Genomic DNA, 24,070 nt, shown 5'->3' on the forward strand with positions numbered 1-24,070 from the left:
CTCCAGATGTGAATTGATTCCTGTAGGTGTGGTCACACAAGTGTACACTTTGAAGGATAAAGCATATTGTCCCCTGAGCCACCAGTTTGGCTCTTAATTGGCAGATCCCAGAATTCTAATAAAAAACAAACAGAAGCCTGAAGTCTGCCTGCTTCTGCTATGAAAATGCATAAAGTGAAGTTTCTGGGGTTCTGAAATAGTTTTCACTTGTGTGCACAGTAAAGTAGACAAGCTGTACAGTGAGCTATAGCATATTAAAATAATGGGACAATTATGAGCAAATAAATAACTTTAGAAGAATATAGACTGCAGAGCACCATAAAGTCTTAGTGCTTGGGAATTAATGAACATGCATTTCTACAAAAAAAAATAAGAGGATGTGTAGATCAAATTCTGCTGTTAGCAATTTGCATACATTGCAATAGAGATTTTGGGTTGCTTGTATCCACATATTTTTCTTCTTGTAATCACATTTCAACATTCCTTGGTATGCTCAGTCTCCCACGATTAGCCATTAGAAAACAATCCCCATTTATTTTGTGTGGCAAATGCACAGACTACATTTCTCATATACAGTCATTTTGGTTGCCGGTCACAATGACTTGACTACAATGTTGTAGGCTTTGAAGCAGTGTTCAAAACTGGCATAGAAAAGGTAGGAGCCATGTGCCTCCTGGGGCCTGGGTTGTGGGTACCAAAAAAGAATGTCTCGTCACCATTTTAATTCATTTATTTCTTCACACTGGCTTTAAGCACACGTGCAGTAGATTGTTTGGGTTTCTGTACTATATATATAAAATGTCTTTTATGAGTACTTTAGGGGCTGTAGAGATGGTCTCTTCAAGAATGGATAGGATCATAACATATTGGAATTTGTGGGTATAAAAGTGATTAAGAAAGCTAAAATACAGCTGTTGTGGGAATCCTCATAGTATGTAACCAGTTCTTTGGAAAAGCACTGTCTGAAAGTATATGGTTTAGGCTCGTCTTCTCATATTCCACGCTACTTGAGGTGATCTTGTACCAAGTTGAGAGAATTGGTGTTTTTTTAAAAACAAACATCATGCTACTAGCACGTCATCTGACTGTCATGCATCACCAGGACCCACCAGGCAGATCACTTGTATACTTTAATAATAACTACTACTACTACTACTACTACTACTACTACTACTACTACTACTTCTTGTACTCTGACTGGGTTGCCCCAGTCACTCTGGGCATCTTCCAATAGAGTATAACAAAACTGAAACAACAGATATTAAAAACTTCCTGATGCAGGGCTACCTTCAGATGTCTATGGAAAGTTGCACAATTGTTTTATCTCTTCGACATCTGATGGGAGAGCATTCCACAGGGTGGGTGCCACTACCAAGAAGGCCCTCTGCCTGGTTCCCTGTAACTTCTTGCAATGAAGGAATCGCCAGAAGGCCCTCAGAACTGGACATCCATGTCCTGGCTGGATGATGGGGGTGGAGATGCTCCTTCAGGTATACTGGGCAGAGGCCATTTAGAGCTTTAAAGTTCGCCAAAAACACATTGTTCTCAGAGACATACTGTGAACCAGTTTTTTAAGGACCAGTGTTCTATAGTCCCAGTGGCTGCTCCCAGTCACCAGCCTGGCAGCCACATTTTGGATTAATTGTAGTTTGCAAATCATTTCAGAGGTGGCCCCATGCAGAGCGTATTACAGTAGCCAAAGCATGCACCACTCTGATGAGACAGTGCGTAGGCAGGTAGGATCTCAGATGGAGTACCAGATGGAGTTGGTAGTCTCCCTCGACACAGAACCATCTTGTGAACTTTTAAAGAAGCTGGGATTGCTTCCTCTGAAAAGAGGTATAATCTGAGCTAGATTTAGTGAGACACACAGGATAATGAAAAGGGGTTGATCCATGGTGCTCTTAACAGTAGGTGCCCAGCCAGAGAGTGAATTAACGTGGTATTATCAACAGAAAGCTTCCAGTGGAATGTGAATCTTCAGGCTTTTCATTTTTCAAAAGTGTATAAAACATTAAGTCAGAGTGTCATCTGAACATAATTTTCTGGCTGTTGGCAGCTCCAAAACCATAAGGGGAAATTGACCACAAAGAAGGCTACCGTTCCCATCATACTGGTGGGATTGATGCTGGATGTCAAAAATAGGCACTTGCAAATCTATGCTACTTTCAGACAAGCTTCTGTCAAGTGTGGCACTGCATGGTGGAATGCTCCCAACACATGGGAAATGGCAGTTGTTAGATTTGGTCTATACAACCTTGGATCAGTACAAATTTCTTTGGGAAAGTGGTGAGACCAATCACTCCGGGATAACACAATTGCATTTTAGGTGCATTTAAGCTCTGCGGAAATAGCAAGGGTATGTGTGTGCAAATGCGCAGAAGTACTGCAGTACGTGGTGCTGGAGAAGAGCTCACAAGGCTACCTAAGAAGTTTATCTAAATGAACAAGGTGCACATGTTAAAGGTGGTGTTGTAATTCATCTTAAGTGCCATAGAAAGAACAGTCTTCTTCTGTTACTTCTGATGCAACTGATAACTGCAAAATATAGAGGGGTTAATACATTGTTGATGTAAATGTGTGTGTCCTGTTGCAATATATCTTTGCTGTCTTGGAATTGTGTGGTACAAAATCCAGAATGTTTGATCCAGTCTGCCCAGTTCCATGAACGGAAGGGCTCCACTCTAGTTGTAACTCCCCACTGGAGCGATGTGCTATTTTTGCATTCCCCTTTCTGCAGGCCCACCACCACCACTTCTGTTGTGCTGGAAGGTCCCCCAGTGTAGCAGCTTGTCTTCTTACTATTTTAACCTGGTCATCTTGCACTAGCAGAGACCCGTGGAGCCTCTAACAAAACATTGCAACTTGAGGTGCTGCTGTTCAGGATTCCAGCTGCTGCATTCTACTACTCCCTCGGGGTTCCCCCCTTAAGACCTATTGTAGTGTTTCGAATTTCTGGGTTCCCCCAAGTCTGCTTACACCCATCTCTTGTGTATTGGTGGTCAATTTGGTTATGCAAGGACTGGCAGTCGGAATGTGGAGCCCTGTAACAAAATGTTGCGGTATGAAGTGCTTTTGTTCAAGGTTCTAGTCACACCATTCTATAGTCCATAGTTCCCTTTCCCCATAAGCATGCACTGTTCTCACTAGGCAGCTTTGAACATACACCCACACACCCTGGTGCTTTTAGGTGAGGTTAGCACATATCCAATCCCAGTTACATTAAAATGTTCTATTTCTCCACCGATTTATGTGAATAGCTCTCACTTTGTCCTTGCAAACATTTAAAAATAGCTTCTCATTGTTAAGCAGGACTATCCAGACAACGAGATGATTCTGTCTACATTGTGATAAAAGTCTCTTCCTCAGCTTCTCTGTTCTCATACACACAGGACTCCATACCCTCTTAAGTCCTCATTGGGCTGTTTCTGGGGGTCCCCCTCAGGATTTTTCTAGTTATTTTCCCCCTATTCCAGGACCTGCTCTTACGATCAGTTATTCATGGAGAGCAACCCATGAGCTCACTTCAAGGGATTTAAAGGCTCAAAGAAAACCACCGTTTGGCTTTAATCTCCTACCCTAGAAAGAACAAGATGCAAGCTAAGTAGTGATGAAACACTTGTTATCCTTAAGTAATGTGGTTTAAAACTCCCATCAGCCCAAAGCAGTGTGGCCAATGGGTCGGGGATGGCGAGTTTTCATCTGAAACCTCTGGAGAGGTTGGCTAGTCCTGCTCTAGAGAAACACAATGACCAAGGTATGTCTTGGGAGTAGGCATCAATATCACAATAAACTGACCTCTGGTGGAACAATCTTTTCAAGGTTTGGAGCTTCAAGCCACCTGTATAGTACCGTCTTGTTCTTTTAATAAAATGTATTATTTAGGCATTGCAGGCGACCTGGAATGGCTGCTTTGTCAAAATGGCTATTTTTATAACGAGGCAAAGTAGAAATCTCAGAATTTTGCAGCCATAACAGGTCAGACCTGCCTTAAGTTACAACTCATTACTACTATAAGAGCTCACCTGCCTTATCTGTGGCTGACACCCAATAATAGGAATTTTCTTTCAAGGAATTAGTAACAGTGATACTCAGTCAACAGGAGTCAGCTGAAGAAGTGCAAAAGTTGCCAGGTGCCTATGATTAAATAGCTGCAGAACTCATGTCTGCAAGAAAAGAAGGTTTCTGCTCCACTGTCACAGAGACTGAGTTGTTCCATTGGGATCTTAGCCAAATGGCATTTCATACAAGCATTTAGAAATTGCAAATTAGGAATAGCAAATGTTAAAGAAGGTGGAAAATTGAGAGAGAGCATGTTATAAAGGTAAGATTGTTTTGATGGAAGATCTTATAAGCTAGGCAATGCTGGTGTCTTGGAAAGTATGGGGTTGTGTTTCAGGTTTCCTACATTGAAAATGTATGGGGAATCGCTTGAAAATGCATGCATAGGATTTGAAAATTAAACCACATTTTTAGCTCATCTCTACTTTTTAATTAATGCAATGGACTCTGAATCTGCATTGGTTTATTTCAGGCAGTGCTAATTCATTCTCCCTGTTTCTTTACTGCTGCTACTGTTGGGGAAAGTAGGGTTCATTACGCAGAAAACATTGTTTTGGGTAGATTTTTATTATTGCTACAATGGAAACTGCAAATAATCACTATACTTTAGTGTCTAGAGCTACCTTGCCATGTATGAGACGAGGAAGAGATGATGGCAGTCGTAAATAACCTGTAGAAGATGAGAGGCAAGTATTATGGTGGTATTATGCTACTACCATAATAGCTGGCTATAAAGTGATGCTTTTCTGAGGATATTCAGTGGATATCTGTTAATATTTGTATCTTTTGTCACTTTAGTATCCTATCCTGGTAGTGTGTTATTCTTACCACAACCCTTTTAGGAATTGGGGCCTTATTTTTCCTGCATCTAAACCCAATCTAGACTCTCGGGAAATTATTACACAATATCATGATGTTGATTTAGATACATCCTCAGACAATGAACTGTGTCTGTAAGATGGTGGACCTGAATGCCTTTGCTGGTCTTCAGGTTTTCCAGTCTCAAAATATTACCTCTTTAGGCTTGAGAGGCAAGGGCAATGCATCACATCCACATTATTCATGGACTGTGGTCAATGGATGCTTGCTATGCAATGGAGTAGAAGAGACAGGGGCTTCTACTTGAGAGAGCAAACAGCCAGAAAGTCCCACTGGGCTCAAACATCTCCCTCACACTCCTCTGCATTGCAACCTGCTTGGTTTTTTAATTGGGAGCTTCATACACATTCAGGATTGTGTCCAATGAAGACATCCTGTTAGAACAAGGACTTTGACCTGCACAACAGGATTTCCTCTTCACGTGTCCCCACATCTGTTCTAGGGGTTCCCTCAACCCTTTGGAGCAGGTGTTGGGCACACGGGGAGAAGTCTGGCTGCATAGGCAGAATTCCTTGCCTAAATGGATTAACTTGGCTACAACCCGCAGTTCTCTGAAACCACTTTTGAGATACTGTATTCTAGATGCGGTGACTTTTTTACTTTCATTTCTTGTGTGACTGAGCTACTGCAGCAATTACTACCTCGTATTTATGCTGGAACCTAAAAAAGGGACTTTGTCCTCATGAACTTCCTCATGCTAGGTTTCGCATGAAGGTGGTGAGGGGATTAAGGGAGGCCTGTTGTGCTATATATATCCTATCATGTCTTCTCCCATTAAGTTTAAAGCATTCCTGGATAAGATGTTACATGAACGCAGTCTTACTCTGTGAAAGAATCACAGTCCATTTGTATAGCGTCTAGAGTGAGCTTTCCACCAAAGGGGAACGTCTGTGGCAGAAAAGAGGTTCTTTGGAAAATAAATAATGGGTTTAGTTCAGATTCACCGTTGTCTTCACCAGTGTCCATAATGGCAGGTGAAATAGTCGGTAAGTAGTCCACTGTTACATTTCCACGTGGACTGGCAAGGTACACTGAAAATTCCTGGCCTTGATTTGGTTCTTCGGGTCCAACCTTTCTGTACAAAGGCAGCAGCTGGTGCTGGCTGGCACCACCTGTCCTGCTGGTGATCAAAGGGTCATAGTCCAAGTTTTTCACAATTGGATCCTCTTCCTGGAAACTGACAGCAGTTGGCCAGTTGTGGCTCTCTCCTCCTTCCTCTGTGGGTTTGAAGAGGGACACATCCAAAAATGGCATTTGTTGCCTCTTCATGAGGACCTCCTCTATTTGTAGAGTTTCAGGCTCTTCAACACTGTTCAGGTTCTTTAGGAACTCTGTAGAATAGAAGCTGCGTTCATCCTTTTTGAGGAGATAGGGGAGAAATTTCAGTTCACGCACAAGTATCTTCTACCTTTCCCTAAAAGCAAACTGCTTTTCCATAAATGCAATGATTCTGCACAGTGGCCGGGGACTTGCTACAGCATTTAGCAGGCTATGAAATTTGTGGGAGGGAAAGTTACCAGGAACAAGATGTTCCTGGTAACTTTCTTCTTCTTTTTTCTCCTGGCAAATGGGAGTAGCAAAATTATTTGCATCTTCTGCAGTTGTTTCTCTGCTGGCCAGCTATTTAAGGCAGCTATTTGGCTCTTTGCAAAAACTAGCTCATCAGCAAAGAGATTCCAACAGGTGACACCAGTGACAGGCAAGCTTACCTCTACAGATGTGAACTCTTTAGCACATGAAGAGTTGGCTGGATCTGGAACAGCTTTCCCATGCCACCCACAAAGCAGAACAGAAAGCAGCGAGGAAAGCCTAGAAGGAAAAAGGACAAAACAATACTTGCCAATCTATTAGTGAAATACTAATCCAGATAGTTCTGCAAGGAGACATGTTTCTAGCACAATATGCTGGGATTTTATACATGGTGCTGTTTTCCTTATGTTGATGGGGTCTCTGCGGGGCCCAATGAAGTTGTCTGCCTTATAATGGCTCGGCCTCTATGTCTCTGTTTTATGATAATCATATATTCAAGTTAAAAATTGTAATTATGATTAGCATTTGGCTATGGTCCTTTATCTTAGAGACTACTGATGCTCCTAAACCCCACACCAAAATGTCCCTATTACACCACCCCTGCCACTAATTCTGCTTCCTCAACCATATTGTGGCCGCTCACTTTCTCCTTTTCTCTTACTTCCCTTCACACTCAAGCCATTCTCTCTGCTGTTTCTTCTTGTTCCAATAAACTGCTGTACCCATGGAGCCCCTTAGGTTGGACCTTCTACCTCCTAGTACTCTTGGCTGGAGGAGGGTCACATCATGAAGCTGTGTTTCCTCTTTTAATTATCCTGACATAAGCTGCCTGTGAGCCACTATTGGCTCACAAGCTCTCCTGTAGCATAGATTTCCAGAGTAATTCCTCAGAGATGCACTGAAGTACTGAAATTGTCAAAATCGGATTTGTTGATAATTTGTGAAAGTCACAACTTTTTTTATTCTCTCTGGAATTTTCTGTTTAAAACCTACTGCGAAGCCTACAGGAGATTTGGAGTTTGGTTTTAATGAGTGTAGGGCCTGACCGTGTAACCTGAACACCCTTTTCTATATGCTTTTTTTTATCCTTACTGTTCTTCAGTATACCATTTGCATGCTGTTAAATGTTTAGAAAGAAAGCATTCACTTACGCTTGCCTAATGGATGGCACAAAGCAGAGGCAGATGGAAAGGCCCACAATAATGCAGATTGTTAGAGCAGGACCCCAACTGGGTGCATCTGTAAGTGCAAGATATCTGTTACTTGAGAAAGACTTCTTTATCATAATTATGCCAACTTCTAATGGGAAGAGAGCTTTAAGACATTCTCCAACCTATTGCTAAAATTCTGAGATGTGCTCCTCTGATGCCTTCAGCAATTCTTGCAATTCTTATGCAGAACTAGTATTATTTCAGATGTATGATGCTGTTCACTATGTTGAGGGAATGTCACAACTTTGGGGCAGAACAAATTATTTGCATGCAGAAGATTCAGGTAAGGCTGGGAGAGACCCTTGCCTGAAACCCTGGAGAGCCATTGCCATTACATACAGTACTGAGCTAGACAAATGGCTTGATTCAGTATAGGTCAGCTTCTGCATTCCTAATGATGCTTGATAGGCAGAATTACATCTGAGCCAAGCTGATACATCCACCCACACCGGTGACCAAACTCTTCCCCAAACCTGTCTTCAATGCTAGTAGCTCATCCTGTGGTGTGCAAAGTTGTAAGTGCCTTCAGTGTACTACTATGAAGCCAAAACCTTTAATCCCCCACCCCAAATAATGACCTTTTATGTAAACTTCTTGTTTGTTTCCTTTAGGGCTCTCTCCAGCTTTTGTGGAAGCTGTCATCCATAAAACATATGCAGCACCAGGCTCTACACTTCTTACAGAGAATGGCTGTGTGGCTGTGTTAGGTATATCTGCGGGGAGGGGGGTTGAAAAGGAAGAGAATGAGGGAAATATGAGTATCAACTAGCATCAAGTCACAAGTACTTTCTCCCATCCACACCCATCTTTCACCAAGCATTTTCAATAGTCTACAACTTCAACAAGCACTTCTGAGCTTCACCATCTGCTGCCAACCATTTCAGCCTAGGGTCTCAGCAGTTAATTTGTTTCTGAAGTGAAACCCAGTGTAGCTCCTGCTTGTGCAGCAGGGATTGTCCTTCCTCCCGTCCCCTCTACAGCTCCTCCTTGCATATCCCTGAAATCTGCTCCAGAGAATTTGGATCTCCTCCAGAGCGTATTTTGAGGGTGCATCAGGGGAAAAGAAACTGGAAGTCCCCTTACGCAAGCAGGCACCATCCCTGGATGTCTCCCAATATCTTTTCAGCCAAAATTTGCTTTCACAGTAAAATGCCTAGCATTAATTAACAAAATCAAAGCTAAAACAAAAGAATAACAACAGTGCATCCAAGTGATTTGTGCATCTGTTGTCATGTGGGATGGGAGCCAGGGCACCCCCCCCCTCTGTTGAGAAACTGCTCCAATTTTTTCCATAGAGGGACAGCTCCAGATGCTGCAAAGCTCCCACACCTATCACCTTTGACCATGATGGCTGGAGCCAATGGGAGTTGGAAGTTTCAACAGCATCTGTATGGCCACAGATTTGCCAGTTCCAGTAGAGCAGGCATGTCCAACAGGTAGATCGTGATCTACTGGTAGATCACTGGATGTCTGTGGTATATCAGTGGCTCCCCCCCAAAGAAGCTTAAAAAACTTTGGCTGCCCTAAAAAAACCTCAACTTCTTTGCCCTGCACCCCTAAAATGACCTGAACCACCAAAAAAGGGCTTTCCTTCCTATAAAAGCTCAACAACTTTGATCTGAACCCCCACTGCCAGTTTTTAACACTGAGTAGATTGCAGTCTCTTGGAAGTTGGCCACCCCTGCAGTAGAGGGATCCAAGCCCTAATTTTTAACAGATACCTACCGTAGACTTTAGGGGGCACCGTGACAAATTGCTTTTGCAAGTATAACTTGAAGTGAACGATGCAGCCCACTTGATGATCGTCTGGAATTTCCTGCCAGGAGACCAAAATGCTTCTTTCTTTTACTGTTGCGTTAATTTGAGGTCCTGTTAATGGGGCTGCAAAACATGAAATCTTGAGAAATCTGAATTGACTGTTGGGTCTCAAAGGCATGTTTAGGTCTGGAGTGCCTTTGCCCTTACCTTTTGCTGATACATCTTCTTCTGTGGAAGCAGCTCTTCCTGCTCTGCTCTGGTAGAGGGCAAACACACTGATTCGATAACAGGTGTTAGGCTTTAGGTTCTCTAGAAAGGACAATAATGGTATTTGATGCAAATCTGTCTATTGTGAGACCGAGACACAAGTCTAGTTTGAGAGAAAGCATGGGCTGGACAACACCTGATATTAGTCATAGATTGGACATAGGTGTAAAACATGATTTTTAGAGCACTGCATTTACAAAGCTGCTATTCCTGTGAGTCAAATGGAATGACCCAAATAAACGGGGAACAAAGGAAAATAATATTAATGCTTTAGCGGTGGATTTGTTCTGTTTTGCGAGTTCTGTGTGGCTTCCCCAATGCTACCACGTTATTGCTGTCTGGAGGGGCTACAGCACTTCACAAGCGAAAGAAAAATAAACCACAACTTTTGTGATATAAAAAGTTACAGGATCTATGCTGGAAGCAATGGGCTATGCACTGACTCAAAAAGGAAGCTTTTCCAAACCCCAAAACTTTTCCAGTTACAAGCATTATTGAATGTGGGATCATGTATGCCCACCCTGAGAGCATCATTAGCACAAATCATCCTGAATGCGCAATAATAATAATAAAAGGACATGGAGGGAACTGAAAGCTAGCATTGAGTTTGGTAGTAACAAGGTGTTGAGCAGCTTGCTTTTATTAGATGAGCTCAGCTCATTGAGACTGACAGAACACAAATTCCTCTTTTGCCTCCAGTGACTATGATGAGAGCTGCAGCTCAAAAGAGATTATCTCGTGCCATCTGGAAAAATTGGAAGGCAGAACGAACTATTGTGCAGTGCCAAGCTGCAGCCTAATGTGTGTGGGGGTGAAGTGCTATCCAGAAAACTGTAATTGACCATCCTTTGCCAGGCGCACAGAGCCAGCCTTCCCCCTAATAAAGCCCAGAGCGATGCCCACTGCTCCCCTCCCGTGCAACTTACCTGTTGTTGCTGTGAGATTGGAGATGGGGATTTTGAGCCAGGTTATGGGAGTTCTCAAGTGACTGCTGTGATGGAGCTCTGCCCACTGTAGAACATATCCATTGATAAAAGGGAAAGGTGCAATAGGGGCTTCCCACAAAACAGAGATTCTTCCGTTCCCCAGTGATACAGTAGAAAGATGGTTCGGGGGCGGCAGATCTTTTAAAAAGTTTTTTTTTGGGGGGGGAGGGAAAGAGAGAGAGAGACACCAGTCCTTAGCTGAACACGGGAGTACAACATCAGAAATCAGAATTATCCAAGAGTAAAAGCAACTTGAGATGGAATAAGAACTGGAACTAAGCAATATGGATTAAGTCTAGACTATAATAAATCATGCTTTAGTTCTGTTGATCATGGCTAACTTGTCCCATTGATTTCAAGTGGGACTAAATCAGAACTTGCTTAGCCTGGACCCAAGTGTAATTCTAAGTCATCTGTGTACCATTGATAACAAATACAGTAACAACAATAATACATTATTTATAAAGCACCTAAAATTGCTAGTCACTCTACAGGAACATAATAGTTACTATAGTTAATGCCACGGTCCTTGCCAGTTAAGGGTTTTCTCTTTCCACTAGGAAATTTTGGGAGGGGTACCTGTGATCGAATGTGTTTGTGTACCTCCCTCCTCAGGATAATGTTGACCTATTACTTACAACTGGAGTCAAAAAATCTAATAAACTTAAAACGATGGTTTGCCATGTATAAAAATAAACATTCCAGTGCAGCTTTATAACAGACAAAATTATACTGAAATCAAATGAATCAGATGAAAGGGTCTTACCTGTAATTCCTAGTTTAGTAGTTATATAAATGGGTTGGGATGTTCCCCGTGAGTTGTGAGAAGAAATTGTAATGCTATAGTCTGTCTTAGGTATGATTTGTGAGAATATGGTCTGCGCTGTAGAATTTGTTCCCGTGGCTCTTTGACACATCTGGTTTAGGGCCGAAAACATCACTCTATAATCATGACTTCTCCTTCTCACTTCTAGTATGCTCGTCTATTAAAAAGAAGAAGAAAATAGCTTATTATTTGTTTGGTTTTTTTTTGCATGTTTCACCATGGCGCACACACAAAACAAGTTTTAGCAGCAGTTTGAAGCCAGCGTTCATTCAGTTGGCCGTTAGAGACTGTGGTTCAAATTACCTCTCCCCCCGCCCCAGCCATGAAGTTCTCTGGATGAACTTGGGCCAGCCACATATACCCCTTCCAAGTATAACTGGCCTTCCTTCCAGGGGGATTGTGAGGATAATATGGGAGCGGAGGGGAGTCATGTAAGCCTCCTTAAGAAAAGGTGGGGCAGAAATGACAAAGTCCTGAGAGGTTACCATTTGTTATATTTTAAAAGGAATTTCTACTGCATTTTCTAGTCTAAGAAACCTCCAAGGGAAGCCAGGCTGAGAGATGGAGGCGTGCTCAAATAATCCTTGTTAGTATTTTTGGGTGAGTGCAGATGTGGTACTTGGCTTCCCATATTGTAGCAAGCTGCTGTCCCTCAGTATCGGTGCAGTGTTTTAAGATGGAGGTTTCTTTCAGACTGCCCTCACAAAAGCCCTCTGATGTTGTTCCAATTTGACAGATGGGGAGTTGGAGCTGAGAGAATGAATTTGGCTGCCGCAGCAAAAGGCAACATCTCTTCCCTCAGACTCCCTTCATTGTTTATATTACTACAATTTGATGAGAAGCTGGCTTGAGGGAAGTGGCTGAGTGTGTGTGAGTAAGAAAGGAAGGTGGAAGGTGAAGTGGGCCCATGGCTGCCCAATTGTAGCAAGTATATCCCCCCCCCAAAAAAAACCCCTCTCAAAGTGCTTTTGACCAAAAAAAAAAAAAAACAACAGTCAAGACTGCATAGCTGTCAACTTTCCCCTTTTCTTGTGAGGAATCCTATTCGGAATAAGGGAATTTCCCTTAAAAGGGGGGGAAAGTTGACAGCTATGGTTAAGAGCATACTTCACTAGCTTGGCACAGACTACCATACTTTCATTTTGAGAGCAGACTTGGGCACATGAAATACAAACTCTCATTAATTCCCCTTATATTGAGGCTCCATGTCCCTTCACATTTAAAGCAGTTTCAGACCACTTTAAACCATCATGGCGTCCCCTAAAGAACCCTAGGAACTGGTGTTTGTGAAGGGTACTGACAGATGTTAGGAGACCCCAACTCCCCTCAGAGAGCGACAATTCCCAGAGTTCCATGGGAAGAGGGATTGATTGTTAAACTATTTAGTATTCCAGGATTATTTGGGGGAAGGTGTGTGTGTGTGTGTGTGTGTGTGTGTGTGTGTGTGTGTGTGTGTGTATGGATGCTAGTATTATGAAGCAAAACATTGCCATTTTTGAACTTCTCAGAGGGAATGTGAGGGAAAGACATCATAGTCTACTAGTGCATTTCATTGAAGTATTGTAGGGTGTGCCTCATTAAGGATTCTTAACTCTCAAACAGAGGCAAAGGTGAGAAATGGGTGGAACCAACAATACCACAAGCTGAAGAAAGCACAGGTGAAACTGCAGCATGGCTTTCCTCTCTTCTAAGAAGCAGCCAGTATGAATGATAATCTGCTTTCAGTGTGAATAACAAAAAAGGTAAGAAACTGCTTGTTTGAGCAAAGCTGTACCAAGAATTGAGTAGCAGAAGGGAATGAGGGGAAGGCAGTGATATAGTGGAACAGGAAGTGGGTATGTGGGGAGAGAAAATTTGCTTGTGGCCTTTTCTCAGGGCAGGAATGGTGTTATCTGCCAGAGTAACTGATGCACCTTCATTGGTCTGGCATGTGCATGGTTTCTAAGTTTGCTTTGTGGAGAGATTGGCATAGAGCAGGCATGGCCAAACTCCAGCTGTTTTGGGACTACAACTCCCGTCATCCCTAGCTAACAGGACCAGTGGTCAGGGATGAAGGGAATTGTCCCAAAACAGCTGGAGGGCCAAGTTTGGCCATGCCTGGCATAGAGGAAGGGTGCCTGTTTTTTGAGGCGGGGATTTAAGCACATTCCAGAACTTTAAGTTTGCACATTTAAAGTGGATTCAAGTGCTCTGTTACCCTAGTGCAAAATCACATACACTAAAAGACTTCTTGCTGTTTGGAAAGTGACAGGAAAATGCATTGAAAATGTGGGATGAATGAATTATCAACAAGATGATATGTAACACTTTGTAAAGAAATCAGAATGAATTCTTCATGAAGATAGACCTAGTCTAACCAACATGTAAACTTTGTGCAAGCAAGTAAGGATGAATGCCTAAGTAATTAAACACTCTTCATCTGGAGGCACCTAGAGTTGGAACCTCATCAAAGGAAATCAGTCCCTAGCCCTTGATTATTTTCCTCATTCTCTTACTACATGTTAGTAGTTTAAATGGTAGCACTTCTTTGTACTTCTCTGCACTTTGTACTTCTGTGTACTTTCTTCTGTGCATTTGCAATGAAAAGCCAAAGGTTGCATTTCCACTAGGAAAAGGTTTTTTGGGGGGTTGTATGCCATGTTAGTCAAACTCAAAGTGGACTCGTTGAAATTAATGGACATGACTAACTTAGGCCCATCAATTTTAATGGGTCTCTTCTGGACACAACTTCTTTGAATTCAACCTCATTTGTTTTACAAGTTACACCTAGGCCACCAAAAGCACCACTGAATTCAATGGGGGCAAGCTATTCATAGGATTGCAGTCATGCCATATGGCTGATCAGGGATGCAATCCCAGGTCTCTCCAGCCAAGTTCTAACAGGCCAACTATTACAACACCCTTTGGCAGCTCACTATTCTATGGAATGTCAGCTGATCCAAAGAAATTGGGAACTATGCTATGTACTTTTGCTCTTTGAAGAGGAGTTGCTTTTCTAATGCAGTAATGGGGAACCTGTCGATTACCCAACTCACATCAACCCCAGCCAGCTTGGCAGTTGTAGCCCAACAAAACCTGGGCAGCCACAGATTTCCCACCCCTAAATTAGGGTAAGGAACTATTACGCTTTTGGTTTACATACGCATACAGCAACACCCTCAAAATGGCATAGGTGCGTAGATATTCTTACCTTCCAAAAAAGTGTAATATTCTGCATTTCAGAAGACACATCTTCCATTAAATACCAGACATCAATTGGCTGAAATGGTACTGGATGAAAGGAGAAAGAAGAGCTTTATAACACATTGCATAGTTGATTTGGGTGTGGTTTTTTTTGCAAAGTATTGGACAGCACATAGAAAACAAATGGGAAGGAATAGTTGTTTTATATAGTGGCATGTCCCCACTGAAGAATGAGGTAGGTTGGTGTCGTTGCCTGGCAAGCAAGTATAAAAGCCCCCCTGCACTTCACATAACCATGACCTGTCCTAGCCAAATGAGATTGGAGCTAATATTTTCATTCAAAAGTTGTCATGGTGGTTGGGTCACTGTTGGAGCAAGTAGGGGGAGGAAATAGTGGAATGGCATAATCATGTGTTGTTGCTTCCTCCCCTTATTTAGCCATCTTTACTCTGTTTTCTTTGGTAACTGTATTATTACTTCCTCTACAACCAGAGTAATTTTTTGGCTAGTTCTCCATGCTGATCTATTGCACTATTTACCACAGAAACCAACCAGATCTTTCTGGGAAGCCCCTAAACCGAGATGAGGGCAACAGCCCTCTCTCACTGTTGAATTGTCACACAAATGCATGCTGTCTCTGATTCCAGAGGCAGCAATAGCTATCATAGCTAGTAGCTATTGATACCCTTATCCTCCATTTATTCCAAGCCCTTTAAAAAGGTTTGCAGGTATTACTATAAAATGTCAGTTGCCACAAAGGGTGGGAGGGTGACGTTCACACCTCTTGCTGCATCCGTCAGTGACAGGAACTGATTATGTCACTAGTGGTCAGTGATGCAAGGGTGACAATTTTTGGTAACGGCTTTCTGTGCTCGACAGAAACCCACAAAGACATCAAAGACCATAAGCTACAAATTGCCATAGCTACAAATTGTTGCTGAAAGTTTTCTAAGTCACAGAGGAAATAAAAACTTTGTGGCATGGTTCTGTGCAATGGTCCAGTTTGAAGGAAAGTATACAGTGGTACCTCGGGTTAAGTACGCTTCAGGTTAAGTATGCTTCAGGTTAAGAACTCGGCTTAAGAACAGAAATCGTGCTCTGGCGGCGCAGCGGTAGCAGGAGGTCCCATTAGCTAAAGTGGTGCTTCAGGTTAAGTACGCTTCAGGTTAAGAACGGACCTCCGGAATGAATTAAGTACTTAACCCGAGGTACCACTGTACTGCGTTTTTTATAAGTATGAAGCAGGTCTTGCATGTTAGAATTTGAATACCTTTCAGACTAACCAAAGGCTGTCGTGCTCATGCACCAGACTTACTCCTGCAGTGGAACCTTCTCCTCTTACCTCCCTCCTGCAGCCTCCCGTATACCCTCAAAATCTGCTCTAGAGGCTTGGAGGACCCTCCAGGGCAGATATTGGAGCCTGCAGGGAGAGGACAAAGTGGGGAAGTTCTGTTGTGCAGGCCACGCAACATCGGTTCTGCATCCTTGCTGTGTTAGTGGGTATTCTGCATGTATACCTTCTTGCTGATTTGTGATGACTGCTGTGGGAGCTTTTCACTATAGACCATTGATTCCTCTGATCTAGTCTTGTGTATCTGTTTCGCAGAACAGAGAAAAATATTTCTTTCTTATGTTGTATTTTGTTGCTTGGGTCTCCAGGCCATATGAATATTATTTCTATTCTTCACCGAATTCCTATGAGATGATAGTCTGGCTGCAAGCATGAATGTGTTATCCCGTAGCTGATTTCTACATAGGTACAAAAATAAATGCTAGGCATTTCAAAATTGTATCACCTGCTTCTGTTTGAAACAACAAACTCCAGTCACTCCATAATCCTTTGTTGGGCAAGAACCTGCAAGAAACCTGGAATTCATATGCTGTATCTGGCTTCAGGTCATGTAGATAATATCTTCTGCTGTTTATATTTTCAAGCTTGAATGAAAAGGAAAATACAGTGAGCATCAAATTAACATAGTAAGCTACATTGTGCTGAGTATTGGTCCATCTAGCTCAGCTTACTCTACATCAGCCTAACCTGGTACCCTCCAGGTTTCCAAACCTGGTGCCCTCCAGAAATTTTGGGTGACAATTGGCTGGGGCTGCTGACAGTTGTAGGGCACCAGGTTGGCCAAGACTGACTGGCAGCAGCTCTATGAGGCTTCCGGTAGGTCTTTCCCTGGAGATGCCAAGGACTGAACTAGGATAGCTCAGTTGGTTAGAGCACGGTGCTGATAATGCCAAGGTTGCAGGTTCGCTCCCCGTATGGGACAGCTGCATATTCCTGCATTGCAGGGGCATCGACTTGAATGATCCTCAGGATCCCTTCCAACTCCACAATTCTATGATTCTATGACTGTTAACATGCAGCTCTGCCACAGATCGCCAATCTTCCATAGACACAGAAGGGTTCTTTGCACAGGAATAGAGAGAAACTCCAGCCATCCTGTGAATGCAGTTTGTTTATGGCCCAGATATACATTGCAGGGGAGCTGCACTGTTTTCTAAACCAAATGCTGGGCCAGTGTTTCCCAGATGTAGGTTTCTAGCTGTCTTTGGACTACAATTCCCATCATCCCTGACCACTGGTCCTGCTAACTAGGGATGATGGGAGTTGTAGTCCAAAAACAGCTGGAGACCCTAAGTTTGGGAAACACTTTGCTAGGTCAAGACAGGATCACAGTACTGTATACTACTAATTGCTGAATGAAACGAATGCTGCATCTCCTTTACCACAAGCTCTCATCCTGTCTCTTCAGAGGTGTGTGTGTAACTGAGGAGTAATTAACAGTGTTGGTGCCATTAGCACCTCATTAACCGATTAAAGTTGAATGGAACAGCAGGTTGTGAGGTCATTTCTTTCACTGTCACCTGGAGAATCACATGCTTTTTTACCTTATGCTTGGTGCATTTATGTAATTTTAGACCTTATGAACCTGGTGGGGGCATCTATTTGCATTGGGGTGGTTAGAAAATGGCACTTCAGACATATAGCTTCCGTCGTCCCTGGCCATTGGCCGTGCTAGCTTGGGCTGATGGGAGTTTGAGTCCAAACAAGGTTAGCCACCTCTGCTTTAGATGGTAATGGACTTCGCTTCATTTCCTTAAGAGTGTTTTAGGACAGCCCTTCTGTGTTTACAGGCCCTCTTCCTTCTGCTGACAGGGGCCCTGGACATCAGCCCAAAGCCCTTCTCTAAGTGCAGTACTGGTTTTACTATGAGGAACTCTATGAGTGCAAGATTTACATATTATCTGTAGGCCTATAAAATGGCGAAGAAATGTATAGAGGAGCCTAGAGCCCAGGAACTTCTAGGTTCCTTGCTTCTATCAGTAGAAATCCATTTAGAAGTATGAGCTAAGTTGGTAACTGGGTTGTGAGTCTATGCAAAGTTGCCTGCTCCTGAACTGAAACTATGATGACTGCAGAATTAGAAGTGTGTGTTTTGTGTACACACCAATCATATTTTCCTATGCTGCTTCTTTTTCATCCTTGCAGTGTTCAAACAAGTACCGTATGTATATGTAGGATCATCTATGAGCAGGTTGTCCTGGGAGATATTCCAAGTCTAGTAATTCTGAGAGAAATATCCAAAACTTAATTCTGTATAACATGCTCTTAATTCCTTCAGTATGGGTTGCTTAGGTTGGGTATGGAAAGAGGAATTTACATTACTGTAAATAATTTGTAAACAACCAAGCTGTTTTGCCACATCTATATATATAAAAATGTAAAAGGTGGATGTTTGTGACCAATCACCTTTCTCCGTAACCGCTTGACCGATTCCGTTGAAATTTGGACACAAAGTTCCATGGCCATATGGGAGTGTTTGTGCATACTTACATAGTACAGATAGCACACCTTTCACCAGTAAAAACGTGATTTTATGCAAAACAATATAGCGCCCTCCAGTGGACGTCAAAACCGCAGACATCATCTCATTTCACCACCACACCACACCACCCCGCCCCCCCTCCTCCTCCAAACCACCGTAGTCGACGCCCCCACCGCCTCCAGCCTGCACCGCCTCCTCCAGAGCTAGGCAAGGTGTAAAAGCCGACTCCGCCACCACCTCAAGAGCCAGGATGGCCCGAAAACCCGCCTCCGCTGACTCCCACACCGCCTTGAGAGCCAGGCTGGCCCAAAAACCTGCCTCTGCCACTGCCTTGAGAGCAAGCCCGGCTGCAAAAGCCGCTACAGCAACGCATGGCTGGGTACAGCTAGTTACTAATATAAGAATACATTTAGAAAACATTACCATGGTCCAAGAGTTGCTGTTCATTGGTTGGTATCTTAATCTAAAGTGTTGTGCCTCTTGTTGATCTTGCCATGAAATGCTGCAATTTCTTGCATCAGAACCTTCAAATGCCACTGAGAGGTTCACCGGTGCGTGCGGCTTCACTGATTTATGGTGACCAAAAATACATTTCAATGAAATGAAATAAATGAAAACACAGAAGTTAGTACTTTTGAAATTGCCAGTGGCCATACACAGAAAGCCTATACTAGTGATCCTTATTTTTTGAGGAATGAACTGCAGACCCCTCTGCTGGATTGGGAACTGCTCGTGAAAACATATTGCGTCCAGCAAGGTATGCTATTTTATGAGTCCATTCCTGTTGAACTAGGAGCAGCCTGGTCAGCTGTATTATATGGGGAGCCTTGACCATTCAAAGAAGAGTACAGAGTCCAGCTCCTTACCCCCACACCTTCACAAAAATAAATAACAGATGCCCTAGTCAAGTACAAATGACTGACTGGTAAAATGCCGAAATGTGCTGGCATGCATTAGACCCCCTACATTTTCACCTGCAACTGTTCTTTATTCCCACTGCTACAGTATATATCACTATTCTAGATAACCTATTATTCTAACTATCTCTCTACTTGGGACAATAAGGAGTACAGGTGGCTAACAAATCTAAAATATAAACAGCACCTCTTTTTCTCCTTATGGGTGTCAGATTTTAATGGAAACAGGCAGGTTCCACTGCAATGGATTTTGCCACCATGTGCTTTTTCAAAAACACGCTAAGCAATATGGCCACTACGTGAAATCCTCACTCTTCACATGACTCATTCATATGGGAACTCTGCAATCACAGCTTTAAAAAAAATTAAAAAATTAAAAGGTGATTCAGTGTTTTGTGTGTGAGTCAGGGCTGATTCATAGTACTGCCATTCTCACAAGTTAACTACTCAACCATGGCCCGAGTTTAACACGTCATTCTCTGTATACAGCATTTACTTTCATTTCTGAACAATTGTGTCCTATACCACAGAAGCTGCACACAACCCCCCTATTTCTGATATACTGTGATAGAGTGGGAGCCTGCCATTTAGACAAGAAAGCAAACAATCACCACTGACTGTAGGAGCCAACTCCTAGAGGACAAGGTCCTTTCGTGCCCTCCCTGAAATATTTGAGGGGGACAGGCCACCCCAAAGTTGATGGGCATTGTCATTCAAATAGTGTGTGTTGTAACTGATTATGTGGGTGGGGCTTATCTGCCCCACCCCCAATATTTTATTCAAGTTGGCACCTCTGCCACTGACCAAGTGAATTTTGGCACAGGCTTCTTTTGTTGCATTGGCTTTTTGGTGGGTGAAAGGAAATTGCACCCTAACAAATGCTCTCTTGAAAGCCTTTGGAGTGCCAGCCAAATAATATGAATTTAATTGAGGCAAATTCCTTACATTTACCTATGTCTATTAATGTGAATTGAATTGGTTGGGAAGAAACCTTCCCCAGTCCATTGGTGGCATTGATGACAACTGTATAAGTGGACTCAGAATTCAGCTTTGTTCTGAGCTCTATTGCGCCATATGATCTATTTTGATTCCTTTCCTCTTTCCATACTGTTGTCTCATTGGTGGTTCCATTTGTTAGCCTGCAATAGAAAGATAAACCTGGATGAAATCATCATCCCTTTTCTACCCTCAAAGAATGTTGCTTTGTTGCTGAGATTAGAATGATTTCACACCCATAAAACATTGTGTGACAGTTAATGGAATACTGCTTGGTACTATATTATATACAGTCAATTGACACTTCTGTTTAACAGATTACATGATCTGAACCCAGAGCTGTTAAGGTCCAGGACTTGGGGCCATAGCAGATATGACACAATTAGCAACCCACAAAGTAATTCAGAAAGCAGTGAGAAAATCCTAGAAGGAAACAGTAAAAAACAATATGTGCAAGTCCATTTGTGAAGGACTAACCCAGAGGTTTCACAAGGAGACATGCCTCCAGCACAAGTGCAATATGCTGCAGGTGTGTGTGTGTGGGGGGGGAGCTTTAGGAGGTTAAGGTAGCAAGAACTCAGGCAACAGGCAGGTGCAGGTGAACAGGAATACAGTAAAAACTGAGACACAAGTGAGACTTACTGTAATGTATAGGTAGTATCAAGGTAGGTATAGTGTCCTTTATCCCAAGTGCAAATAGTACTTCCATCCTTTCCATGCTGAATGCAGAGTATATTTTTGGGCTGCGCTGGAGGAACTTAAAAGGAGACAACTTAAGCGGCTTAATATCTGTTAATATGAATCCTTCCTTTGGCATCTAGGACTTGTATTTATCCATTTGTTCTTAATTAAATAGGCCTGTAGATTACATGTGTGCAAAGAGTTCATATTTGCTTATTTCATTATTTTTATTAGGAGAAAGTGTTAAGTGCAAAATAGGATTGTGCTGCTGACCCAAAGTTCTAAAGCATAATTCAGAGTCCATCAATGAATGAATGGTATAGAGGCATAGAGCGGTGTGTGTGTGTGGGATGGTTATCTAGCGATTATCAGATTTTGCCTGGTGCAAAAGTGCTTGCAAAACACTCTCTCCCTGCAACAACATTTTTGCCTTGAGGAAAGTCATGCTGCACAAAAGTAAATTTATTGCAAAAAGAAAAAGAAAGTGGGGGAGAGGAATGTCCTGAGTCTGATGCCCTTTTTATGCCAAGAGTTTGGTGCACAATATAATATTACTAAATAATAAAATAGCTGAAAAAATAATATCCCCCCTTTACACCCCCCCAAGCTATGTCCCATTGATTTCAATGGGAAAGTAAATCACTGCCTTAAATCTCTTTAATTGAGAATGTGATTTATAAATGCTTGACTTCTAGCTGGATTGTGCTGCTGGGCACAATCCAGGGATGTCCCTGTGAAAAGTCCCACTGAGTTAAAAAAAAAAGTATATGGAAAATAATACCTCATGTTTCTATGGCACAACATTCCATTCCTCAATAAATGAAAGCTCTTGAGCGAAAGGCACCAGAGTCTCTTGATTTTGCCATCTCTGCTGCTGTGTTATATATTTTTTGTTTGCACACACACATATTGTCTTTGAACACCGGCAAAACACTTACAGACAAAACCACCTCCTTACTTCCAACATCGACGTAAATTCCACATACGAGCACTCCTTCCGTTTTCTGCCGAGAACTCCGTTGGCATATGAACGCCTGCCTCCCAAATGTGTGCTGTGAAATGTGAGCACTGACCGAAAAGCCAGAGCTGCTGCTTACTGCTGAACTGTTGTGTAAAATAGTTATTGTAGGTTTGTTCTGCAAATTGCTAGATGATCCACCGTTGTTTAGCCAGCAGGACAGAATCACAGTTGATCCATTTGACACGACTGTGCCACTAGCATTCATGCCTCCCCTATAATGCAGGAAACAAACATGACATGTGCTGCAATAATTTATTGGAAACTTAATCAGCTTTGGATACCGCAATGGAAAATTGCTTCTTCACGTATTGCCTTTATATGGTAAGAGAAATGTGTTCTAAATCAGGGTGTCTGGAGCAACCACCCTGATCCTGACAGCTGTTACCCCCCAATGAAAGGATATTTTTGTCACCATATACTGCTAAACTTTAGAATTAGGGTTTTAACCTGCCAATCCAGCATGCTCTGATTGGGAAGAAAACTCCCTCTCTGATGACTGATCAGCTGCAGAATGGTGGGATCGATTTCATCCCCGTCACGGGATCCCCATCACCCACACTTCCGAGACACAGGTCTGAGCTTTCCAGGTCCTCTTGTCTACCCTTCTACATAACTAATTGCACACCCCCAACCCTGTGTTACCAGCATGCCTGCTGCTTTTGCTTCCATCATTGTTTAGATTCAGGCAGATGATCAGAAAACCCCCATCTACAGGTGTCTGTTTCCCTTGCAATGAACTCCTCTGTCACTCAGGGCAGCCAGATTCCATGGTGTTTGGAGGGCAGCTGAGCCTTGCTTCTTGTGAAGAAGGGAGATTAAGGGAAAGTGATCCCTTCTACAACTACCGTATTTTTTGCGTATTAGACAAGGTTTTTTGCCTCAAAAATCATGTCAAAAAACAGGGGTCGTCCAATACACGGACAGTGGCATGGGGGGGGGAGCGGTGCTCCCGCCAGCCAGTTGGTTGGTGGGAGCACAACTTCCTCCGATGGGAAATGATCTCTAGGGAGTGTTTCCTGCCCACAGCTGCTTTTGGGGGGGGGACTCAACAACTTCTGGCCATCTCCCTTCATTTTCTTAAAACTGAGTCCCCAAAAATATACATGGGGGTGTCTTACAGACGGAAAAATATGGTATGTGCCTGGCAGGCCTGACATTATATAATTATTACACAGGGAGCAAGTGAATTCTTTTAGTGTATATACAGATATAATACAGTTGGTGCTCATTTTAGCTTGAACAGTTATGTTTTCCAGTGATTTAATACTAATGAATTAATTTAGGGCTTGTCCATTAATTTTTCGGCTTGCCCTGTGCTTTCTAGAAAGGGGGTCTGAGCAGTTTTCTGTTTGCATTGCCCCTTCACCCAGGAAAACTTGCTCTTTAGCACTGAATCAGAAATGTCAGTGCATGGAAAACCTGATTGACATTTGCGCCGATTCAGCGATAAAGAGTGGGTTTTCCTGGGGAAAGCTGTGTAGGATTGCCATATACCCTCATTTTCCAGGACAAGTCCTCCTTTTCAAAGTTAATTTTCTGTCTGGGTAGATTTTTTGAATTTGCCAAAATGTCTGGGGAGTTTCCTTTGGTATCGAGTTTTCCCGCGTCACTCTCTGGTGCCCACCAATGTCACTCCCATGTGCACCCCACCATGGCATGGCCTGTTCCCGCATCCCCTCCCCCCTGCCCCAGTTGCTGGCAAATGTGTCCTCTCTTTTTTTTCCTTCTTCAAAATATGGCAACCCTAGCTGTGGGTCAAATGGAAGTTTGGATGAGCCCCTAAGGTAAATGGGCCCCTGACCATTAGGCCCAGTCACGGACGACTCTGGGGTTGCGACACTCATCTCGCTTTACTTGCCAAGGGAGCCGGCGTACAGCTTCCGGGTCATGGGGCCAGCATGACTAAGCTGCTTCTGGCGA

At 42.9% G+C, this 24,070-nt stretch overlaps 1 protein-coding gene across 1 annotated transcript; it reads right to left on the minus strand.

The window, feature by feature from the left end:
- Nucleotides 1-5,691: 5,691 nt before the first annotated feature.
- Nucleotides 5,692-22,355, minus strand: IL12RB2 (interleukin 12 receptor subunit beta 2). Its single transcript, XM_033151109.1, has 14 exons — nucleotides 22,088-22,355; nucleotides 21,091-21,205; nucleotides 20,404-20,591; nucleotides 18,959-19,101; nucleotides 16,499-16,637; nucleotides 14,710-14,789; nucleotides 11,460-11,676; nucleotides 10,634-10,831; nucleotides 9,648-9,749; nucleotides 9,362-9,563; nucleotides 8,766-8,818; nucleotides 8,212-8,395; nucleotides 6,651-6,750; nucleotides 5,692-6,297 (listed from the first exon to the last, which is right to left on the minus strand). Exons 1-14 carry the CDS (start codon nucleotides 22,353-22,355, stop codon nucleotides 5,761-5,763), a joined length of 2,526 nt encoding a protein of 841 aa, XP_033007000.1. The 3' UTR covers nucleotides 5,692-5,760.
- Between the last annotated feature and the right edge of the window lie 1,715 nt (nucleotides 22,356-24,070).

This window comes from Lacerta agilis, chromosome 6 (assembly GCF_009819535.1).
Source record: "Lacerta agilis isolate rLacAgi1 chromosome 6, rLacAgi1.pri, whole genome shotgun sequence".
Lineage (NCBI taxonomy): Eukaryota > Metazoa > Chordata > Lepidosauria > Squamata > Lacertidae > Lacerta > Lacerta agilis.